This window comes from Rhipicephalus sanguineus, chromosome 11, assembly GCF_013339695.2.
Source record: "Rhipicephalus sanguineus isolate Rsan-2018 chromosome 11, BIME_Rsan_1.4, whole genome shotgun sequence".
Classification (NCBI taxonomy): Eukaryota; Metazoa; Arthropoda; class Arachnida; order Ixodida; family Ixodidae; genus Rhipicephalus; species Rhipicephalus sanguineus.
This window is the reverse complement of record NC_051186.1, coordinates 73,486,202-73,500,752: the sequence shown is the minus strand read 5'-3', so window position 1 is coordinate 73,500,752 and position 14,551 is coordinate 73,486,202. Positions and strand designations below refer to the sequence as shown.

The 14,551-nt window shown below is 44.2% G+C and overlaps 1 protein-coding gene across 1 annotated transcript; it reads left to right on the top strand.

Annotated features, from left to right (window-relative positions):
* The first annotated feature begins 1,523 nt into the window (after positions 1–1,523).
* Positions 1,524–13,507, top strand: LOC119373611 (uncharacterized). The gene is made up of 6 exons (XM_037643663.2): positions 1,524–1,763; positions 6,189–6,256; positions 7,356–7,478; positions 9,217–9,261; positions 12,171–12,221; positions 13,047–13,507. Exons 1-6 carry the CDS (start codon positions 1,670–1,672, stop codon positions 13,086–13,088), a joined length of 423 nt encoding a protein of 140 aa, XP_037499591.1. The 5' UTR covers positions 1,524–1,669; the 3' UTR covers positions 13,089–13,507.
* Positions 13,508–14,551: the final 1,044 nt, after the last annotated feature.

The following is a 14,551-nucleotide window of genomic DNA, read 5'->3' as shown; positions in this document are numbered from 1 at the left end:
CTGAGCTCCTAGAAAAAAAAAAAGGCTTTTGTGGGCTGACCTACAGCATCAGAAATATAGTGTCATTTGAAGTGTCGTTACATTCATTCCTTATGATAAAAAAGCGATTCATGTACCAAGTAGTATTAACCGAGCTAGATGTTTCGAAAAAATAAAAATTTCAACAGTTTGCCAAAGTTCAACGATCATTTCTATTCTGTGATCAGCGTTCATGCTGACGCTCACATGGCTGTGGACGCTCACACGTAATTTATTATTTTACGAAAGCGAGCGCCAACAATTATCTTCGTTGGACAGCAATACTAACCACTTTTAGGCAAAGGAATTCCATGTCACGATCACAAAAAGGCAATTTCAGCTGTGGCACTGAAGAAGACAAATCTCCACCCAAAAACATGGTTTTCATGCGAATACGTTCAAGCCGATCAATCTCTTTTCCTTCAGTTTCGTTGACTACACGCTTCCGAGTGTGCTCGGCTCAACTAAATATCCATTTCCCACGTTTTCTCAATAATTCTGCATTGATGCAGCATAACAGGTTGCTTCGACCTCTTATTTTATTGCATAATCAGTTTACTTCGCGTGGCTTGCTGAGAAACATTTCACTTGATATGTTTCTCCCGCATGAGCATCGTGCGTTGCATCCCAATCTACAGTACCAGAGTTCATCGGCAGAGGGAACTCAACCGGAGGCACCGTGACCAACCGACTTCCTCACATTCTTGCCGCTATGACATGAAGGAAGCCGCAAACCGGTTCATGTATCAACAATCCAAAGGGAATAGAAACACCTCAATAACACCCGCACGTGCCTCGCAGGTGTCGTTTTATTTTATGTTAATGCGCACCTTCACCCGCGCAGTCGTAGTAATCGTTGCTATCAAACTTGCTTGCTAGTTCCGCATGTTTAAATTCCAATTGGAAGTAGCGTATAGTTAACAACCAAGTGGGTCTACATCCATTCTCAAACCAATGCAGAGCCCACAGATAAAGCTTTCTCTGACATCGTAAATGGAGGAGCGTCAGCTGCGTCGCACGGAAAGTCCTATCGTCGGAATTTGCTTTTTCCTCCTGCCCCATCTACCCGTTTTCACGCTTTCACCCTTCGCCGCACGCTTTTTCAAAGACTCAGTCGCGCATACCTGCTGGGTTTTCTCTATCTCATTTCTTCTTTCGTACTTTCATCGGCAACTGCTGTCCAGTCCTGTTTGTACAACGATTCAGACGTGAGCGTCATCAGCCGTCCGAAAGTCGGCGTCCTTGAGCGGCCCTTCAGGAACCCCGGCGATTCTCTTGAGCGGACGGGGAAAGGGTTGCTCCGTAGCGTTTCGTGAGATCGTTCCTCGTGTTTCTCCTACGCCACCCCAGCAGTCAAGCCTTCGGGCCGCGCTGATCCTATCCTTCCAGGGTTACCGTACGAGACGTTAGGCCACCCTCACCCTCCGCTCATATTCGATGTGCGCGAGAGAACACCGAGCCGTAGAACGCTCGGTGTTCCCCTTTCCCGCTTTTTGTGCATTCTAGTCATCGCGCCAGCAGGTCACAAATCTGGTGCCAGCAACAAAAGCACAGTCGTTCCAAATTGCACGCGGCTCTGCCGGCTGCTACATACGTGCTCTTCTCAGTGTACAGTGCCGGCTTAGGGTCGAGCGAACTGCGTCTAGTAAACATGTCTCGGTGGTGCACGCTGACGGTGGCTCTCTTCGGATTCCTTACCGCCGTACTGTACGTCGAAGCCCAGGAGATCCTATGCCCCCAACACAGTGAGTACTCCTTTAGCAAATGTAGGACTGTAGACTTGCTTTTCCAAACGCCTCGGTGTCGTGCACTGGCGTTGTAAATGCATTTAAGTGTATAATCACTTTCCTGAATATTCAAAAAGGAATCCGTGAAAAGGTGCCAAAGACATCTTTGTTGCTATTTTGTTTTTGTCAGAAACTTTGGCAGAATTCCAAATATCTGCCCGTAGTATTGAAGCCCAGCGCTTTATCGAGTCATCGTTTCATTTACTGCACCCACCACGGTGGTCTAGTGGTTACGCTGCTTGTTTGATGACCCGAAGGTCGCGGGATCGAATCTCGGCCGCGGCGACTGCATTTTCGATGGAGGCGAAAATGCTTGAGGCCCGTGTACTTGCACTTAGGTGCGCGTTAAAGAACCCCAGGTGGTCTAAATTTCCGGAACCCTCCACTACGGCGTCCCTCGTCATTCTATCGCGGTTTTGGGACGTCAAACCCCAACAATTATTATCATTTCGTTTACTCTAACTAATTTGCCACCGGAGCTCATATTACAGGCGGAATATACTGCCTAGCGTTTGGGTGCGAGAAAGCTTAGAGCTCGTTCTTACAACATTTATGGTTTCCCGAATTACGTTAAAGAACCCCAGGTGAAAGTTCACGTAAACTGAATATTCACTAGAATATTTCAGCATTGGGCACTGCAGACCAAAAGTGTGAAATGCTCTGTGATTTTAATTTCAACTGGTGCCCTAAAGCGCAAGAAGAGACAAAGCTTTCCAGAGAGTATTCTGCACTGCCTCTGGCACATGGCCGCACAATACGTGATGATTGGCGAACCATGGAGGAAAGAAAAAGAAAGGAGGTAGCATTTCACGCAGCCAGCCTTGGCAAGCCAACTCGCTTTGAAGCCAAGTGTCGGCCCAACGTCAAGATCACGCAAGAAATGATTGCCGAGATTTCGGGTATCGGTAGCTCTTTCGAAGCGCGCTTGTTTGGCGCAGACAGGCCGGCTCACAGAGGACGTTACTCCATTTGCCACCGGAGCTCATATTACAGGCGGAATATACTGCCTCTAAGAAAGCGTTTGGGTGCAAGAAAGCGCGTTTAGAGGCTTGGCTCGTTTTTACAACATTTACGGTTTCCCGAATTATTTCTTTTCTGTGAGCCTGCGCGTTCAGACTATTGGTGCGTTTTCACAACGCTCACGCAGTGTCGTCGAGTCGTCCTTATGCTACTCGCATTGACAATTATAACTGACACCAGCCTGTTCTAGCTGCAATCTGTCTTTTTATTTCCTCTTTTGACATTTAAGGCCTTTTATTCTAGGAATGAAAGATGGAACAAACGAATGCTGCTCTTTAGGTGTTGACTATTTATCTAGACGTGCCTCAAAGTGTGGAAATATAATGCGGATTGTGAACAAGCTGCCTCGAATCTTTAAGACGAATTCTGAAGACTTCGCCTTATACTTTGACTCTAAATGGAACTTCAGGTCTATTCTTTTTGTGGTAATACTTTCATAGATACGCAGTAGTGCAACTGTTTGTCGCTTCTTTCTTTTTTCTTGATTTCTAGTTTAGCTTTCAGGAATGAATCTTTCGGCCGTCTGCTGGAACAATTTTCGGCCAGTCATTATTACAGGAGACAAAACGGGATAGCTTCTTACACTGTTTTAATAACCACATGAAATGCTGAAGCACGTAGGTTTTTTTATTCTCAAATGCGCCAAATTCGGCTACTCTTTTAAGAATACTTGGACTGACCGCTCGTAACTAGTAACGCTGCTTTATGTTTGCTTATTTATTCCGATCCTTTGTATTCAGATCCTTTCTGCGCATCCACTAAATAATAGTTGCCATCGACGTATGTTGATATACGATAAGGGTATATTTGTTTGTTTGTTTTATTCCTGAATTAATGGCCCCATGCATGCCGGTGCGCATGCAAAAGTTTTTGCGTGTACGCGGTAACGGGCGTGCTTGCTTGACGTTATGCACGTGCCTATTTGGCAAGAAATCAATTGCCACATTCAAAAAGTTCAGGAAGACTTCGCACAACATAGAAGCCTGTGTATTGAAAGAGAGCGAGAGAAAGAGAGCAATAAACGTTTGTTGCCAAGGCCCTGTATCAGCCTGAGTTGGGAGGGCTTTTCAGTCAAAGAGTCATTTGATTACATTTTTGTTGATTGTTTTATGTCAATGTCAATAAATTCAATTCACTCTCTGCGTGGAATGACAATTATAGGTGGCGCAATATAGTTCAGTGAGTGCACGCATTACTTTAGGCGTTCAAAGATCGCGCTTTCTTTCTTTCTTTTTTCCAGTTTAAGGAGGGGGGAGAGTACAGCAAGCCCTAGAGTTTTTGGTGTCGCAGCGCTTTTGTCCGAAATAATTTTTAAGCTATGAGCGCCAGCAACCGCTCTCTAAACCAAACCATTAAACGAATACCGCTGGAAATTTAAATTTGCGCGTGCGCATGTGCAATCCCAGTGACGAGAAATAAATGCAAACTTTCTTTTACCGAACACACCACTAAGAGAGCGTTTTCCGTATCAGGAATTCGCATTTTCTTTCAAACCTATTGCTTATTTCATCCCCAAAGTTTTTTTTCTTTCTGGGACAGCATTGACGTCAATATTACTTCACTGATTCGCTGGTGGTCAAGGTCTAAAATAACGTCAGTTGTGACTCAAGCAAGAAATGCTCGCGGCTATGCATTTCCCCACATCTGGTCACATCGGTGCATTGATCTACAAGCGCGAGAGAGAAAACGAAGAAAAGAGTACCTGACCAAAATAATACTTGCTCTTTATCCCTATCGGTTTCCTGCCGACATTGGTCGCAATTTCCTTCATTCAACGGAGCGTGTATTAGCACAGCGTTTGATGCATGTTTGCTGTCGTAACGCCTTCCTTTACATGGCGCTAACAGCAGCGAAGACACCAAGACAAGCGATATACGACCTGCAGCTTAAACGGCAGTTATGGCTCACAGCCAACTTCATGTACATTATAAAAGAGGAGATACAATACATCTCACGAGGCTGCGAGTGAGTCACACTCCCTGTACGTATCCTTAAGCATCTCATTTCTATGCGAAACTTATACAGTTCAAGTTGAGCTTATGAAGTCGCCGAGGGAGAAACGATATTTTCATTGCCCAACCTAAATATTATCTCTGCTTGCGAAATTTACAGAAGCTATATATCGACAGAGGTGTTTCAGAAAGCGAGATTCTCGGGTAGGCATTATGGCTACCGTTAATTGGTTAATTGCTGGGGCGTTTGCTTATATATTTCCTATCAGTGTTTTCAAGAGTCCCCAAATAAAGGCATAGCATGCTAAGCTCTACCACTAATTGACGCACGCACTACGCCTCTTACGTAAGGTTAATATGTCAAATACTATGTTAGGTAGGTAAAGAATTTGCGTAAAAGTGCTTATATAATGGTCGATTAGAGTGCGCAAAGTGTCGTGAAGAAATTACGTAATTTGGAGGCGTATATTCTAGAAAAGCACACATATTTACGCTTACGCAGTCCGGAAATCATAATGTATAACATTAAGGCATCGCAGCGAGGTTGCTGATGTGTACGTTTGCTCTAACTTCTGGAGGCGTCGTACGACTGATTTTCTAGCTATACATAAAAAAGCAACGCCACTTCCCAGTAGTACCACTTCCTGAATAGGTTTCCAGTTTTTTATTGCCTCTTTGTTAATTTTCAATACTCACGAACACGAGGTTAAACTAGAGTAAACATAAAACTTAAGAAACTGTCCTATTAGGCTTGACATTTTCAACATTTTGACGTGGTAGATCGCGAACTGACTGCTGACTGCTGATCCAGGCTGAGTGCTGCTTTAGTGATTCTGAACATTTAGTGCATTCTGTATTTCGATTGTATATGGCTTAGTAAGAACTGCCACTCTTGCGCCCATCGCGAGCAGGACAATGTCAGGAGGAAAACGACCTCGTTTTGTCCTGACCGCGGGCAATGTCTTGTATTGCCCGAAAAATGAATAAATGACGTGAAATGAAACTTCCCTAAAAAGCAGAAGCTGTTCCTTTAAAAGGTGGGTCTATTTCTCACACCTTGACTGAATGAAGTACCTACGCTAACCGGCAAATCTTTGTAGTTTTTTACTGAACATCCTTTACTCGAAAAGCAAATAGTACCTCGCGGGAACACCACAGCGCGTAACTTTTGAAACTCATTAGCTTTTCCTTCGTGTGGCGTAGAAACTTTCTAAATTTATGTCGTACTCTGAAGCGCATGTATCAAAAGAATTACAAAGACTTAAATCTTGTAAGTTCCCTTCAGTATATTTCACTTTGTAAGGTAAAACCTTGTTAGCTATAGAAAATAATTCACACTTACAAGATCACATAGCGCTTGATGTTGCGGCCTTCTTCAGCTGTATATTCTGGGTACCTTTGTTCCTCGCAGAGCACTTGGAAGGTGAAGTTCAAAAATGCAAGGAGCTCCTCCCAGATCTCTCAGGCAAAAAAGAAAAGGTAAGGCATGGGCTCAGTCACCCCAATTTGTTCGCGCAACTGCATCAGGGAATACGTCAGAAAATAAGAGCAGCCGTTATCACATTGATATTACCTTACAAATGGTCTTAGAGCTCACGACCACATCAGCGGATGTGATCTTTAGATATTGCTAAATATTCTGTGCCCAATGAATATACCCTTTATGTTCCAAGCGGATACCATGAGCCAACTTAAGATTGATGTGCATGTTTTTCCTGGTAGGCCTATGATTTCAAACAGCGGGATGTGCTCGCCAAGCGCAGCAACTCGCCTTAGCGTAGCCATATGGGGAACAATTATACCGCTTAACGTTGTCGTCGCATCCATCCATTTACGGTCACGTATATTTTCTGGCATTTTGTGCTAGAAGAATAGCCATGAGCGATTGTTATTTTACCGGTTATGCATAATTTTTTTTATTACTTCAACCTAGTCTAGTTGACATTTTGGATCCGCATCAAAGAGGAGTATAAGCAGGGAAATGCTGAGGTGGTTATTACGTGTGTGATTTGATATCCTGCGCTAGCTGAAGTGAAGAGAATCGCATCAAAGAATATGGTAGGTTGAGACGGAAATCTCAACATCTAAAGTGATGAAGTTTCCACATGATGTTTCTTGCTTGAGCTTAGACACAAATATATATTACCCTGCATGTACACAAGTGGGAGTGGCTGCTCCATAAGAGAATACCGGATGTATGCAGTTTGAGTGCCTATAAAAGCTTTCGTATAATCTGTGTCTTTATATATGTTCCAAATCTGAGTAGAATCTTATTAAAATCTTTTTTTTTTCTGCACCGACATCGCGATTTCCAGGATTGCCAGGCAAAAGAGTTGCAAGTAGCGGCATGAGGGGAACCTAGCCATGCCGTGCACAAGACAGTTTTGTGGCTGTCAAGCAAATTTTAAGCCTTGTGTTTGGAAGTGGCACTGCTGTAGCTCTACAGATTCTGTGTGCAAGGGAACGAGCCTTGTCAGGAACTGTGTATTTGGCCTTTTTCCTGAACTGCGCGTGCATTTTTGACGGTACTCTTTGTTACATTGACCGTGAAGGACAGCTAAACCTACTTGTTTCGCAGTTGGCTGCACTGAGCATCCGCTACGGCCTCCGCTGTGCGCGCGAGGTTGACCCCGACATCTCGCTGCCCGACATTCGAGACCGTCGCTGCAAAAAGGACGACCCTCAAGACTTTCCCAGAAAGGTACGCATCATTCCATTCAACTCCCTACAACGTCCTTGCAGGCCATCGTTAACGTTGTTTGTTGTCGTCGCTGTCACCTCTGTGTCCTTGAAGGAGCGTTTGTCACCCTCGACGTTTTCACCTTGTTCACTTCCTACGGTTAACATTTCTACTACCTGAAGGCCTCGCGCCTCTCTACGGGTGAGCGCAATTTCAATAGTGGCTCCGTAATGACCTGGGCACAGAGTGCCAACAACAAAACACTTAACTTGCGCGAGTACGTGCCTTGGCGAAATTCCAAGGAATAGGGTAAAGAAAATTGAAGCCCCCGTTTACTATGTTCATTGCGGACTGCATTTATACACTATTTCATTGGCAATTCCGGCATAACAGAGCATTATGTTGGCATCATATACCAGCTATAAGACTGCCCTTGATGTTCAAGGTCATTTGTTTCAGCGCGACACGTTTGCTTTGCAGAAAAAGTTGCCTGCGTTCCACGTGTGTTCAATACGCTGGCCTGTCACTGGCAACATGATCTTTTAGTGAGACGCCGAATATTCAGAATTCAAGAATTTTACTTCCCCTTGGAGTTGCATACAATACAGAGGTCTTCAAAAATTTATTGTCTATCCTGCTTCTATGTAGCACCGCCTAGCGGGCTATATCTAAGCGTCTTTCATGGAACATAGGCTGCTTGGTTCATATGGTCGATTGGTTCAGGTTCGCGGCTTATTGCTTCATAAGCGACTAGCTTTTGTGTCCCGTCCAGCGTAAGAAGAAAAAACTGCGTGGCTCGTTGCTCTTGCGTATATGACGTGTGAAATGGGCATAACCACAAAAATATATGATAGTATCACATTGCGAAGCTCGAGCTAGGCAGTTATACCCGTCGTGCACAAAGCGCCATTTTACCTTAACAGAGTTACAGGTGGTCATGACTTGCCTCTCGTTTTAGTTACGGTCGCCAAGAAGTTTTTATGCCGCGTCCTCAAGTTATATGTGCAAACGGGCCAGGTTACCGCGCAAGGCCTGAGAAGCACTTCGTCAAGTGTGCCTGTTGCACTATTTGTGCAATGTCCTTATCATACCACAGAACATGGATCGGATAACGCTTAAGCGACTGCTTACAGGATCGCGAGCAATTTGCAAGCTATAAAGCAGAGAAGTGCGTACGCTTTTCAGCAGGCTTCAGTGCTTGTAAATGTGAGCTGTGAGTTGTAGGGACAAGAACTGTGGGAAATTGCGCTAATACCTCATTCTGAGTGGCACTGGAGGCCTATTTCATCAAATCGAGCGTGAACGTTTTCCAGTCAGCGAGCCGTCTGTCACACGCGGCGCTTCACAATGTACGTACATCATCTTTAAGCTTTGGCGAATATTTGTGAACCTGCGATATAGTCTGTGTTATTTCCTCCTTAATGGTAATTCTTGGTAACAAGGAAGGGATCAAAATAAGTTAGAGAGAAACAAAAGTATATTAAAAATAAATACAAACAACTTTATTTACTGTCCAATATGTATAACAGGCATACAAATTAGATACCAGTTGCGATCAGTGCCGGGCAAAAGCTTTTTTCACGCCTGTTTTATTGCCTAGTATGAACTTCACATCTCATAGCAACTATGAATTAGCAATTAGAAATCACGAAGATAGGAACTTTATTATGGTCCACAGATTATAGATTTGGCTATCTTGTTTTAGACGCTATCTTTTTTAACTAACTCAGTGACGTGTCTCCATGCATTTCTTTTTCAGTTCTACCAATGCTGGAATAGGCTGCTCGATACCGACGAGTTATTGGTAAGTATGAGGAGTGCTTGTGTTCCAATATATGAGGTTTAACATCACAAAACCACGATATGATTATGAGGGGACGCCGTTGTGGAGGGCTCCGGAAATTTCGACCAGCAGGGGTACTTTAAATCTAAATACACGGGCCTCAAACATTTTCGCTTCCATCGAAAATGCAGCCGCCTCGGCCGGGATTCGATCCCACGACCTTCGGGTCAGCAGTCGAGCGCCATAGTGCTTGTTTTCTAAATGTATCTGCCCTAATGCCGTGATAATGCTGCGTTACCTTTGCTTCATTATTGTAGTGTTAAACTCATTCAGAAAGGCGTGTACAGCAACATGTGCATAGGTGCTAGCAACTTCGCCTTAAACAATAATTACAATACAAAACTTTTTCTAATAAGCTGAAGTGGATTCAGAATTTTTATACTTTTGAAACACGATCAAAGTGCCGGCAGCATTCAACCCTCTCTCTCTCTCTCCCAAACACACACACACACTGTGTATCTGCGGTGTTGTGCTGCATGGGACCGTGACTAATAAGCAGCACGGGTACCAGTATCAATGACGAACATTTACAATAACACACCAATTATCACTATCTATCTATACATATATATATATATATATATATATATATATATATATATATATATATATATATATATATATATATATATATATATATATATATATATATATATATGATGTGAATTCTTCTCTAATTTGTACAAAGCCCTTCAGCAAGTCAGCTGTTCAGATTTCTCATACGGAAAGATGACATCAACAAGCACAAAGTAAACACTAACACTCGATATGCACTTCTTCAAAGTGTCTTCATTTGGGAGGAACAGCACGGTGTGCCCTCCCAAGTAATAGAGTAACCTACGCCTACCACTTGCTGTATGACATACTGCCGATAGTAATACACACACACGAGACACGAACAGGACGACAAATAGGCAGCACTTCCCCCCACCTGATTGTGTGTGTGTGTGTGTGTGTGTGTGTGTTTGTGTGTGTGTGTGTGTGTGTTTGTGTGTGTGTGTTTTACTAGCGGCAGCATGTCATACAGCGAGCAATACCAACTAGGCCAAGAAGTTCTCCTCAAGTACGCCTACCACACCGCACTTTAGCAACGCAGAGGTTCGTAGGTTGAGCCGGAAACCCGCGCAGGCGTTCCACGTCCCGCTGGCCTCTGTCTCGCTCCACCAAGCCACGACATTCGCCTGTCGACATCGTTGCCTTTCTGCAGCGCATACTGCAGCAGTTTTATTAAGGCCGTTTCACATGACACAAAACAAAGCGATTTTCAGGCAGCGAATTTTCTCGCAGCGAAAAAAATAGCCGTTCGCTCTCGCCGCAGCGGTCAGCAACGAGATTCCAACAGGTTGGAAATGTTTCGCCCTGTTCGCAGCGGCGGAGTGATTTTTCGTTCAGGACCCGTTGAAGTAGCACCGGGCCAGCCGAGCCATCGAAATTCTGATGATGCTGTAGCGTACTCTGAAATGGATTCGAATGTGTTTTTAAATGGCAAGACCCGTTGTTCGCTGCCGGTCATAGCGCACAGATTCTTACATTACGTTTAAGAAATTATGCAGTGTCTGTCGCGAAGAATGACAGCAAGCAAACTTGCTCACCGCGCCAGTCGCAGAGCGAAAATAGCAGCGCATCGCCATTAGCGGCGTTGCGACGAGAGTGAATAGAGCGAACGGAGCGACTTTTTTCGCTGCAATCGTGGCATATGAAACACCCTTTAGTCGGTGCTATCGCACTCGAAGCATTCCGCGGCGAAGCACCGTTGGTCCGAGATTGCGCGCCTGCGCGCAATCTTTAACTGCGTCATCGCAAAGCGCTTAAAGCTTAATGCTTTAATATCGTTTTCTATGTAAGTGTCATGTTCACGGCTCTTGAATGTCTGAAGAGACGCGTGGTGTTCGCTGCCGTTTATGAAAACTTAAGAATATCATAGCGCACAGATTTTTACAGCACGTTTAAGAAATTATGCAGTGTCTGTCGCGAAGAATGATCGCAAGCAAACTTGGTCACCGTGCCAGTCGCAGAGAGAAAATAGCACACCTTTCGCTGTCCATATGAAACGAAACCGCCATTAGCGGCGGTTGCGACGAGACTGAATAGAGCGAATGGAGCGACTTTTTTCGCTGCAATCGTGGCATGTGAAACACCCTTCAGTCGGTGCTATCGCACTCGAAGCATTCGGCGGCGAAACACCGTTGGTCCGAGATTGCGCGCATGCGCGCAATCTTTAACTCCGTCGTCGCCACCTTAACTGCGCTTAAAGCTTTAAATGTTTTAACTGCCTCGTCGCCAGATCGTTTTCTGTCGGCGCAAGTAAGTGTCAGGCCGCATTACTTCACTTCACCGCTCACAGACGGTGGCACCGCCCCGCCCCACCTAGCCCCGCCAACAGAGAGCACCGTGCGAGAGCGAATGTGTGAGAGATATAAGACGCGTTGGGGGGGGGGGGGGGGTCGTGCACCTGCCTCGTCATCTTATGCGGTAGAGCGCTGGGTACTTATTGTCGCGGACCAATAAATCGCAGGTACGATTCCCAGCGGGGCAACCTTTGCTTACAGTTTTCTTTTTCTCTCATCCGTTCGCGTCCCTTTTATCAACGTAATGTCCGTTACGGAAATACGTCACTAAAATTTCTGTGGACCCTGGCATAACACACATTCGTGTGAAAATGCGTGCTTCCATCATTCACAGTGACTATGGCACCATCTAAGAAAACGTACTTTAATCGCAGAGGAAGTCAGTGAGACATAACAATGATGCAAAATTAATGCTGTCTTCAAAGTTACTGAATGCATCTCGAGGAGAAAAGCTGCCCCGACATAGTGGATGTATTTTTATATCCGCAACTGAATCTTTCTTTCGATTATTCTTTGTTTCAGACACGAGTTGGCTTTAGCGGGGACGAGTTGGACAGATTCAGAGGAGCAGCGGTAAGTGGACAGTCTGGGCGTTGAGGGAATAGCGTGAAAGCACACTTGAGTCAATGGAACGATTGATTTTTAACAAATTCCATTGACATATATATGCAACGGGATGACAATGTGTGACAGTTATTGTTGTCACAATGTTTTACTTGACAGTCAGAGCTCGTCCTTTTGTTGCTGTTTTCTTTTTTGACTTGGTATTGCACGTAGGCAGATCCTTAACATGCACTCAGTGACATCTCTTTCACAGGTAGTTTCCTCATTATTTACCTAACAATAATATGAAATATATAGTTTTTGCATACTTGATAAAAATATTTCTTCGTAAAGGCGATGTTTTTATGCGGTATGTTTTGACAGCTATTTGAGAGGACTGCGATTTTCTTTATTGTACGTTACACACGCATGTCATTGCTGGAACAACTCAGCGTGATGATTTTATTCTTCGTGCTCATGAGACTATTAAAATCTCAAGTTTAAAGTATGTTCTATAGTTTAGCAACAACTGCTCAGTTGTATGGCATCTTGTTGCAGGCACTCCCTTTTACGAGAGGCAGTCAGTTTAACCAAAGCCAAATAATCATGGAGAGCACAGTACACACATGAAGGAAAATTTGTCGTCGATAGCATCTGAGTGCCGGCTCGTAATGACACGTTCCATGTGCAGTGCAATTTTCCTGCAGTAAATGGAGCGAGATTGGTTCACATGACGCAAATGTGTCTGCGCTTTGAAGTACATATTATTGATAATACCGAATGTAGTGGGACAGCCCCATTACGCCATATTTAGCAGTCGTGCAAGTATATTTTTGCTGTGCTTTTGCGTTGCAGAAATGCGTCAACAACGTCATCGAAAGGACCTTGGCTGAATGATTGCCCTTACGCCGGTCCGGGATCATCAAGGAAGATCACTTTCTCTGTAAACTATCTACCAGCGTGATCCCCAGCAAGTTCTTGGAAGGACGCCCAGAACCTAAACAACAAGTCACACGCCCAAGCCCACCAAACGACATTTTTGCCTGTATTATGCTCAAGAAGGACTGAACCGGCTCTTGTACTACAAGTGCTGCAAAGGACAAATTGCCAGTCTGTTTCTAAAGTTTAACATTTGTTTTTACAGCCGCGGTTCATTACGTTCGGCGTATGTTTTGAAGAAGTGCAGCTGCTCGCGGGCTGCAATAATTTTATTTATTAGATTAACGCGCCGACATACACACAAGTCATAGAAACCAATGACATTATTGAAGAGAAATATTGTGTGAAAATAAAGGTTAACGATTTAAGAACATGTACATGCTCTCAAAGAGGAGTAGCCTTACTGAACATGTCATATCGGTGTGATTGAGCCATGAATGCATCCCTGTTCAGCCGTGGGATGAAAATGTTATTGATCGATGGAGATGTACGTTACCATCACAGAACGCCATTTCTGGTGTCGTTGGGAACAGTCGCCCCTGAAGAAGAGGCATAGTCGGCGTCAATACTACGCCTTTTTATGGAAATATTCGTGAACGTTGATATGTCTGTGCGCGTATCACTTGCATTTATTTCGTCCTTGCTTTGTTTCATCTTTTTTCTACGCTTCCTCCTCCCCCTATGTAGGGTCGCAAACCGGGTACAATTGGCTTAAACCCCGCCCTTTCCTTTTGCCTCTCTCTGTCTCTCCAGGGAGGACTGCCGTCTTCTAGTACATATCATGGCTATACTGCAAACAGTTGACTCCTTTAGTAAGTCTTGGTATGATTGATATTGAAAGGAAGGGAGCGCAAAGCCGGGGAGGTTAGCCAGTTCTTAGACCGTCTCGATACCCAGTGCTGGGGGGAGGGGTAAGACGAATAAAAAATGATTAAAAGGAGAGGTTACAACAAAAACAAGAGCAAGAACAGAAAAAAAAAGGCAAGGAGAGTACGACATGCGTACACGTAACTTACATATGCAAGCCTGTCATCCCGTTTTGAGTAATTGGCGTGTACGTTCTTTTTCTGCCCTCAGACACTTTCTTTATTTTGAGAACAATAACTAATATTTGAGGTGAGAATACGCCTCAAAGGAGGACGGGGAATAAAAATGCGAAAGCCTTGGGAGGTTAGCCAGTTGTCAGTCCGTCTGGCTATCCTGTGCTCGGGAATGAGTTAATTGGGATAAAAGATTATAGAAGAGCGATGTTACAAAAAACAACAAGAACGAAAGAATATATCTTAAGCTACTTTGAACGAGTCCTGACAGAAAAATTTTAGCACGATTTGACAATTACATCACACCGCTGGGAGCACATAGGTGTCTTGTGTACAATATCAAGCACAAATGCAGCTTAAAGTACAATTTAACTGAGTTTT